The sequence below is a fragment of the Sapajus apella genome, unplaced genomic scaffold (genome assembly GCF_009761245.1).
Source record: "Sapajus apella isolate SASKATOON/1434 unplaced genomic scaffold, GSC_monkey_1.0 scaffold33, whole genome shotgun sequence".
Lineage (NCBI taxonomy): Eukaryota > Metazoa > Chordata > Mammalia > Primates > Cebidae > Sapajus > Sapajus apella.
In genome coordinates, this window is record NW_022436973.1 from 8,891,506 (window position 1) to 8,901,758 (window position 10,253).

At 39.6% G+C, this 10,253-nt stretch overlaps 1 protein-coding gene across 3 annotated transcripts in view; it reads right to left on the bottom strand.

The window, feature by feature from the left end:
* The window catches only part of ITCH (itchy E3 ubiquitin protein ligase), a 145,705-nt gene that overhangs the window by 73,680 nt on the left and 61,772 nt on the right, over window positions 1–10,253 (bottom strand). For all 3 annotated transcript variants that reach the window (XM_032295201.1, XM_032295203.1, XM_032295202.1), the window contains one exon: window positions 7,895–7,940. In XM_032295201.1, coding sequence (XP_032151092.1) covers window positions 7,895–7,940 — 46 coding nt within the window. The remainder of the gene's footprint in view (window positions 1–7,894; window positions 7,941–10,253) is intronic.

Consider the following 10,253-nt stretch of genomic DNA (forward strand, 5'->3'; position numbering starts at 1 on the left):
ATATATATATGTATATATATATATATGTGTGTATATATATATATATGTATATATATATATATATGAAATACATTTATCTATTATAAAGGAATAGTTTTGCCTTTTTTTTTTTTTTGAGACAGAGTCTTGCTTTGTTGCCCAGGCTGGAGTACAGTGGTGTGATCTCAGCTCACTGCAACCTCTGCCTCCCGCGTTCAAGTGATTCTCCTGCCTCAGCCTCCTGAATAACTGGGATTACAGGCATGTGCCACCATGCCTGGCTAATTTATTGTATTTTTGGTAAAGGTGGGGTTTCACCATGTTGGCCAGGATGGTCTCGATCTCCTGACCTCGTGATCCGCCCACCTCAGCCTCCGAAAGTGCTGGGATTACAGGCGTAAGCCACCATGCCCAGCCCTTAGTTTTGTCTGTTTTTAAGAGATCTTTACAATCTGAGAATACTGAGCATGTCATATTGGTTAAATATTTCCTTTGCTTTTGATAGTACATTTTTAAATTTGTAAGTTTTATATTTCTATATAAATTTATTCAGCAATGAATTAACTTATTTTCTTCTAAAGGTTTAATTTTTTAAAATCAATTTAAAAGTCTGAATCTACTCTCATCTTGGGATAAGCTAAGGCACTAACCTGCTTTTTCTTTTTCCAAACAGCCAGTTTTCCATAGCTTATTAATCTAAGACCTCATTCTCTTTTGCAGCATTTGACGGTGTTAAATGTCCCATCTTTTAAAAAAAATTTTTCTGTTAATTTGTGACAGTGCTTTTGTAATCTTGTACTCCCACTTCTAATCATCCTTTTTTTAGTTGTCCTCTTCCAACCATCCACTAATATATGTCTCTATGGTTGTGTTTTTGTTCTCCTTTTCTTTCTAAACAGATTTTTCCCTAGGATCTCAAATTCCATGATTTCTAAGGTTAGCTCAGAGAATGATTCCCAAATCAATCTCTACTCTTTATCTCACTCTTGTCCTCTAGTATCAAATTATCAACTAAATGCAGGAGATCTAGAATAACTCTCCCATCTGAAGGCCCTCCCTTCTTTTTTTTTTTTTTTTTTTTTTTTTTTTTTTTAAGATAGAGTCTTGCTCTATCACCCAGGCTGGAGTGCAATGGCGCAATCATAGTTCCCTTCAACTTGTGCAATGGCACAATCACAATTCACTTCAACTCTGAACTCATGGACTCAAGGGATTCTCCGGCCTTAGCCTCCCAAGTAGCTGGGACTATAGGAGCATGCCACCTTACCTGGCTAATTTTTTATTTTTTGTAGAAATGGGGTCTTGCTGTGTCGCTCAGGCTGTTATCAAACTCCTGGGCTCAAGCAATCTTCCCTCTTGGATCTCCCAAAAAGCACTGCGATTATAGGCATTAGCCACCATGCCCTGCCAGGTCCTCCCTTCCTTCTAAACATTTCCTTCCTATGGTCTCCCCTCCTCTTAGGTTTTGGTTCTACGAATGATACTGCCATCTTTCCTAGGCAATTTTACTTTTCTTCTCCCTGTGCCTCTTGACACTCAATATCTAAGTTCTGTTGATCCCGATTTCACGTTCTCCCTCTACTCTTCTACCCCCACTGCCCCAGTCCTAGCCTTCGTTACCTCTCAATAGATTACTATAACAAATTTCCATATAGGACTTTCAACCTTCACTCACCACCATGTAATCTAAACTCTATACCACTGACAAAATATTTTTTCCTACAGAGTTCTGATCATACAATCTCCTGTCCAAATATTTTAAAAGACATTCCTTTCCATAAAAATTTTTTTTAAAAATCTGTTAAGTCTTTACTTGCAAACCTCCATTTGGTCTCAACCTAACTAACAATATAAATAATGTTTAGTAATGGCTAAGCACTTACTTGTATCCAACTTCAGGTGGCAGTAAAACATGATAGTTATGAGCTCAGGCTCTGAAGGTAAGGCAGTTCCAGGTTCAACTGTGCCACTTACGCTATTAACTCAAGCAAGTTCCTTTCCCTTTCTAAGCCTGTTTTCTCATCACCTATAAAAATGACACAATAGTACCTAACTCACATAAATGTTTAAGGACTAACTAAAAGAACAAGAGACATGTTCAGCATAGTGTCTATCAGATAAAATAAATATAAATAGACTGATTCTACTCCCAACTCACAATCTGTCATTTCTCCCTTGCAATTACTCTACCTTCAGCCAAATACTGTGATGAAAGATTTCCTGGCCGGGCGCGGTGGCTCAAGCCTGTAATCCCAGCACTTTGGGAGGCCGAGGCGGGTGGATCACGAGGTCAAGAGATCGAGACCATCCTGGTCAACACGGTGAAACCCCGTCTCTATTAAAAATACAAAAAATTAGCTGGGCATGGTGGCGTGTGCCTATAATCCCAGCGACTCAAGAGGCTGGGGCAGGAGAATTGCCTGAACCCGGGAGGCGGAGGCTGCAGTGAGCCAAGATCGCACCATTGCACTCCAGCCTGGGTAACAAGAGCGAAACTCCGTCTCAAAAAAAAAAAAAAGAAAAGAAAAAAAGAAAGATTTCCTACAAAACAATCTGTGTTTTTCCCCACCTTTCTTTGTTTTTCTTCCTTCTACTTAGAATTCCTTCCCTCCAATTCCTCTAAGACATGCATATATAAATTATAGCTATATTTTAAGGTCTTAGGTCAAATATTATTTCTTCCATTACAGCTTTATACATTTTACTTTACACACTAACCAACATCTTTTAAAACAATCATGTATTATTTTCTAATAATAAACATAAAAGCAATAACAGTTTAAAAAAGAAACAAGATTCAAAGAAGCTCTAAAGTAAAAGAGTATGAGATTAAGACAGAGTGACAGTTCTAGCAAATTCTGTACACTTGGACTTTGGGGAAACAGACTTCTTTTATAACGGAAAATTATATAAGAAGTCTGTTTTTATTATGTGTTGTTATTTCCCATAATAGTTTGTTATAATCTGTGAAAACGTGTGTCTAACCATAGTTTTCTCAAAATGTAGACCCCGATCTAACAGCATCAGCATCATATGGAAATGTACTAGAAATGCAATCTTGAGCCCCATCCCAGACCTCATGAACCAGGTGATTCTAATGTGCTCTGAAGTCTGAGAAGGAGGGACATACTAAAATAGTACTGGTGGTTTATTTCTTTTAATAAGTTTAAGTTCTTTTAGTGAAGTGTGAGGCTAAAATTAAAAATAGATTTTGAAAAACAATCTGGAAATCTATACGGTATACAGAATTGTCAGCGAAACCAGCACCACCACCACTGGCCTTGAAAAGCAATTCGCTGGCTGGATGTGATGGCTCACCCCTATAATCCCAGCACTTTGGGAGGCCAAGGTGGGTGGATCGCTTGATGTCAGGGGTTCGAGACCAGCCTGGCCAACATGGTGAGACCTCATCTCTGCTAAAAATATGAAAAATTAGCTTGGCATGGTGGTACAGGCCTGTAATGCCAGCTACTCGGGAGACTGAGGCAGGAGAATTGCTTGAACCTGGGAGGCAGAGGTTACAATGAGCCAAGATTGCACCTGCACTCCAGCCTGGCTAATAGAATGAGACTCTGTCTCAAAAAAAAAAAAAAAAAAAAAAAAGAAAAGAAAAAGAAAAGCAATTAGCAGCTAATTATGTGCTACTATAATTTTGTTCCTCTCTCACAATCTTACAAACCTCTGCTAATTTCAACATACATATACATCTGACCTATACATAAGTTCATAAGTATATGGACAGGATACAGAACTCCAGACAACCAAAATGCTATTATAGTCCAATAAGGTTGTAAGAAATATTCAAATCAAAGAGTAACAATCAAGAAGGCACATGTGCTGGGCATGGTGCCTAATGCCTATAATCCCAACACCTTGGGAACCTGAGGTAAGGAAACTGCTTAAGGCCAGGAGTTTGAGACCAGCCTAGGAAACAGGGCAAAAGCCAGTCTTTACAACAATAAATTTAAAAATATATAAAAAATAAGACACACGTAACAATAAAATCTTGAACATCAGGCAGCAATCATCTTGGTATTTCATTTGAAAAATGCAAACAAAAAACAACATTGAGACGTATAAACTATCCAGACATGCTGTGGTGATACAGCATGATACAGACCATGTTTGAATTAATATAAAAAGGTAAAATCACCTAAGGCTATTAGTAAACTTCCTAAATGATAACTATGGGGATGGAGGGAAAGATGTGAAGCCCTTGCTTGTCCATTAGATATATACTGCCCTGGCTTTTACTTTTGAGTCATGAAATCTGCACATAAAAGCAAAGGAGCAAAGGCAGTCATAGCTATGACTACTACACATTATTGTGTAGTAACATTTAAACAGCATTTGACAGTTAACAAAATGCTTTTCAAACCTATCATCTCAGAGGTGTGTGTGCTCTGGAATAAAAGCTGATGCACAGGAACTTATGCTTAACACAAAAGACATACTCAAAGATTCGTCAGGCAGTCTCAGAAACCTAGAAGACATTCCCAAATTATTTATGACAGTGATTCACTTAGGAAGATAAAAAGCACTGACTAAATAGCGTTAAGTAGGGAATCTAGCAATGGCTTTACAAGATATTTAAAGATGTCCAGAGTACAAGTGGTTTGATGAAAATATTATAAGAAAGAGACTTGCAGAGACCAGGCCCAGTGGCTCACGCCTGTAATCCCAGCACTTTGGGAGGCCAAGGTGGGCAGATCATCTGAGTTGAGGAGTTCGAGACCAGCCTGATCAACATGGAGAAAACCTGTCTCTAATAAAACTACAAAAATTAGCTGGGCATGGGGGCGCATGCCTGTAATCCCAGCTACTCAGGAGGCTGAGGCAGAAGAATCACTTAAACCCAGCGGGTGGAGGTTGCAGTGAGCTGATATCATGCCATTGCACTCCAGCCTAGGCAAGAAGAGGGAAACTCCATCTCAAAAAAACAAAAACAAGAGACTTGCAGAAAGCAAACAAGCAACAACAGATTGGCATAAAAGAACCTTTGAATCACCATATAAAATTCTTTCACATACATCCCCCCTCCTTTTTTTTTTTTTGATATGGAGTCTCACTCTGTCTCCAAGGCTGGAGTGCAGTGGCACGTTCCTGGCTCCCTGCAGTCTCCACCTCCAGGGTTCAAGTGATTCTTCTGCCTCAACCTGGCCAGAAGCTGGGACTACAAGTGCGTAACACCATGCCTGGCTAATTTTTATATTTTTAATAGAGACAGGGTTTCACTATATTGGCCAGGCTGGTCTTGAACTCCTGACCTCATGATCCACCTGCCTCGGCCTCCCAAAGTGCTGGAATTACAGGCGTGAGCCACTGCACCCGGCCCACATGCCCCCTTATTAATGCAAAAATAGAGGTTTATTGTGCAAAAGAAGAGGTAAATGCCCAAAGCAAACTGAAATACTAAAACATTTTATGGAGGAAGTTCAGGAATTCAAGAAATCTTCTATTAAATATACTAATACTAAAAAGAGGCATAAGAGACATAATAGTAGACTTCAGTCTACAGATATTTATGTAATTTTTAAAACCTGTCCTATTGCTTTTTTTTCTTTTTTTTTTTTTTTGAGACAGGGTCTAACTGTCACCATTCTGAGTACAGTGGCATGATCTCAGCTCACTGAACTCCCCAACTCAAGTGATACTCCCACTTTGGGCCCTACCCAATCCCACAGCTGGGACTATAGGCACGTGCCACCAGGCCCAACTATTGTGTTTTTTATTTAAATTTTTTTTTATTTTCTGTAGAGATGAGGTCTCACTAAACTGCCAAGGCTGGTCTCAAACTCCTAGGCTCAAGTGATCCTCCTGCCTTAGCCTCCCAAAGAGCTGGGATTACAAATGTGAGCTACCACACCCAGCCTGATTGCTTTTTAATCACAGTGAAGAATAAAAAATTTCTAGATAAGAAGTTACTGCCATTTAATATTCTACCTCGTGAGATTAGTATAGATGACTCTTTGTCATAAGAATGACTCTTTGAAGGTAGGTATCTATTAGGCAAGACACAACTGCTTTATAAACTTTGATTTTACTAAAGATCTTGATGAGTTGTCTTTAACTTTTCATTATAAAAACTTCCGGCCGGGCGCGGTCGCTCACGCCTGTAATCCCAGCACTTTGGGAGGCCGAGGCGGGTGGATCACGAGGTCAAGAGATCGAGACCATCCTGGTCAATGTGGTGAAACCCCGTCTCCACTAAAACTACAAAAAATTAGCTGGGCATGGTGGCGCGTGCCTGTAATCCCAGCTACGCAGGAGGCTGAGGCAGGAGAATTGCCTGAACCCAGGAGGCGGAGGTTGCGGTGAGCCGAGATCGCGCCATTGCACTCCAGCCTGGGTAACAAGAGCGAAACTCCGTCTCAAAAAAAAAAAAAAACAACTTCCACCAGGCATGGTGGCTCACACCTGTAATCTCAGCACTTTGGGAGGCCGAGGCGGGTGGATCATGAGGTCAAGAGTTCAAGAGCAGCCTGGCCAACATGGTAAAATCCCATGTCTACTCTAAAAATACAAAAATTAGCTGGGCGAAGTGGCAGGCACCTATAATCCCAGCTACTCGAGAGGTTAAGGCAAGAGAATTGCTTGACCCGGAAGGCAGAGGGTGCAGTAAGCTGAGACCACGCCACTGCACTCCAGCCTGGGAGACAGAGCAAGACTGTCTCCAAGAAAAAAAAAAAACTTCCATATATTGGCCAGGTGTGATGGTTCATGCCTGTAATCCCAGCACTCTGGGAGGCCGAGCTGGGCAGATCCCCTGAGGTCAGGAGTTCGAGACCAGCCTGGCCAATATGGTGAAACTCCCATCTCTACTAAAAATAGAAATAGCCAAGCATGGTAGTATGTGCCTGTAGTCCCAGCTACTCAGGAGGCTTGAGGCAGGAAAATCACCTGAAACCGGCAGACAGAGGTTGCAGTGAGCTGACATCGCGCCACTGCACTTCAACCTGGGTAACAGAGCAAGTCTCTGTCTAAAACAACAACAACAAAAACAAAACTCATATATGACAAATGCAGATAGACTAGTACAATAAACTGCTAAGTACCTACCAGCACAACTTCAATAACCATCAGTATTTTGTTCTACTCGCTTTATCTATCCTCCTCTGCAGCATCTGACACTGTAATATCCCATCCTTGTTGATAGTTTCCCCCTACAGTCTGTGACATTACTTTTCTCATTCTTCTCCCCTTCTGACTATATTTCCTGTGGTTCATCATCTTCTTCCTACTCACTGCTTATGCAATTTGAGAAAAACAAAGAATCAAATGGAATTTTATAATTACTGCACTCTGTGGTTAAGACATGCCACTTTTTGCTTTAAGAGCAGAAACATCTCCTTTCTTATTTTATCTGCTATTACCAGCTTCCAGGATAACCAATAAGCAGTCTAAGTTAATTAACATAGCCCAAGGCTTTCAACACATTTTAGGTCCAATCTTGAAGGCAGATGGGCACATGAAAGTGCTAAACCTAGGCTAATAGCAAACAGCTGATATAAAGCTCTGCCCCTTCTAAAGAAGGCCCAGATGATACAATAGCTAGTAGTGACCTTCACATATGTGTAAAGCTCCTATCTCAGCTTTCCTGGAAAAGAAACTTAACAGCCAGTGATGGCTTTGGGATTTAGAATGCTCTCCCTCTGAAAAGGTGCCAATATATTTATTTTCTACAAGCTGAAGAAGTATCAACAATGTGGTTATCCCTGGCCTACTCCCGATAGCTGTAATCCAATAAGCTAAAAATCTTCAATCTTTCACAAATATTTTCCTCTTACCTTGAGTTCTGAATTCTTTCTGACACTCATTTATTCTTACAGCAAGAACTTGAAGTTTACAAAAAAATGAATATTTAGGAAATCTTCTATTTTTCTGCATTCTGTGGAAGCAATCAATGAATGCTTACCTTGTTTCATCCTTGGATCTGGAGCCATCATCATTCTGAGAAGCACCTTTAACATGAAAGTTTAAACAGAAAATGAGTTTCCAGAGAGTAGTTTTCATGTTTTTTTCTAAACATGCCATGTAAGCAAAGCCTTTTATTAAATCTTTGTAATAAGGAACTTATTATACCTTAAATTCCAGCATGACTTCAAAAGGAAAATGTGATGTTCATACTGAAAGAAAAAGTCTACCAAATTTTGTGCAAATGCTTATAATTATGGATAAGGGATGTTAATTACTAAAGGTATATTATTCATGCAGTACTACTCCTGCCTTTTTTTGAAATATGTCTAACTCTAATTCAATCCTTATGTTTTAACCACCTTTGTATCCCAAATACCTCATAAAAAAGTGCTGATCACCAGCAGAATGATAAAATCGATTCCAGAAATAGAAAAACCCATAATGCCTTTCTTCTTCTACAGGGGCCTGGGAAACAGCTTAAAAAACAGGAAAGCCACATATGAGAATCCAAGTGGCCAAAAATTAATGTCACAGTGTTCATATTTTCTCACTAGATTGATGAAAAATCAATATAGACTTAGAATTCAGTCAAAATCTTTTTACTATAGAAGTATTGGAGGGGCCCGGCACAGTAGTTCACACCTGTAATCCCAGCATTTTGGGAGGCTGAGGTGGGCAGATCACCTCAGGTCAGGAGTTGGAGACCAGCTTGGCCAACATGGTGAAACCCCATCTCTACTAAAAATACAAAAGTTATCCCGGACTGGTGGCGGGTACCTCCAATCCTAGCTACTTGGAAGGCTGAGGCAGGAGAATCGCTTGAACTCAGGGGGCGGAGGTTACAGTGAGCTGAGACCCCGCCATTACCCTCCAGCCTGGGTGACAAGAGCGAAACTCCATCTCAAAAAGTGTTGCAGGGAGGCTGCTAAAGCTAGGTACATTTAAAGAAGCAAAAAACAAATGGTAGACAGGGAAAGAGAAAGAAAAATCATCAAATGCAGAAACAAGAACTCAAATTCAACCATCTAGATTAATTTAGTAAAGGAACAATAGTCCCTGGATAGCATCATAGTTTCAAAAAATGAAATCATTACCATATTACAACAAAGCATTATTGGTGGATTAATTCATTTTAAAAATGCTGAGTCACCACTATACCATACTTAGCAAAGTTGGTAAATGTCTCATGCAATCTAGAAATATATATTTTTAAAATAGTATGTGAACAAATAAAATGTTGTCTACACAACGGAATTATTACTATTTGGTAATAAAAGAGAACAAACCAATGAGACACACTATGTGGTGGATGAGCCTCAAAAACATTATGCTAAGTGAAACTAGCCAGACCAAAAAAAACCACATATTTTATGATTCCATTTATACAAAATGTCCATAAAAAGGCAACTTTTTAGAGGTAAAAAATAGAGACTGGGTGTGGTGACTCACACCTGTAATCCCAGCATTTTGGGAGGCCAAGGTGGGTGGATTGCCTGAGGTCAGGAGTTCAAGACCGGACTGGCCAATATGGAGAAACACTGCCTCTACTAAAAATACAAAGTTTAACTAGGTATGGTGGTGGGCACCTGTAGTCCCAACTACTTGGAAGGCTGAGGCAGAAGAATCGCTTGAACCCGGGAGGCAGAGGTTGCAGTGAGCAGAGTGTCACCACTGCCTTCCAACCTGGGTAACAGCGAGACTCCAACTCAGAAAAGAAAAAAAAGATTAGTGATTGCCTGGGACTGATGGTGGGAAGAGGAGCTCCTGTGAACTGGCAAGAGGGATTTTACTGAGGGGACAAAAATGTTCTAAACCTGAATTACAGTGAAAGTTGAATCCCTCACTTAAGTTACTAAAATGCATTAAGTTGTACATTTGAAATGGGTAATTTTATGTTGTATAAAATACAACTCAATAAAGATGTTAACGTCATTAAAAAAATGGTACAATGAAATACATTTTGGCTATAAAGGGTAAATTTCAATTTAAGAATGTTTTAATATGGAATATATTCCCCTAAAATGGCTTATGCACGGGACATAAATGAAATTAGAAAACCGCAACAAAATATCTAGCATAAGTTACTAAAATCTGTAAAGTGGTATTTCACTTTTCTCAAAATTAAGAAAACCATTTGGAATAATCCATTTAAATCTATCATAACATGCTACTTCTAAACTTTCTCACCACAGTGACAAAGAATGAGTTCTGAGGCCAGGCTGCCTAGGTTTGTATTGTAGTACTATCATGTACTTTGTGACCTTACAAAAGTATACTTGACTTCCTATACCTTTTCCTTCATGTATAAAATGTGGATGACACCTACGTCATCAGAGTACTCATAAGAATTAAACATG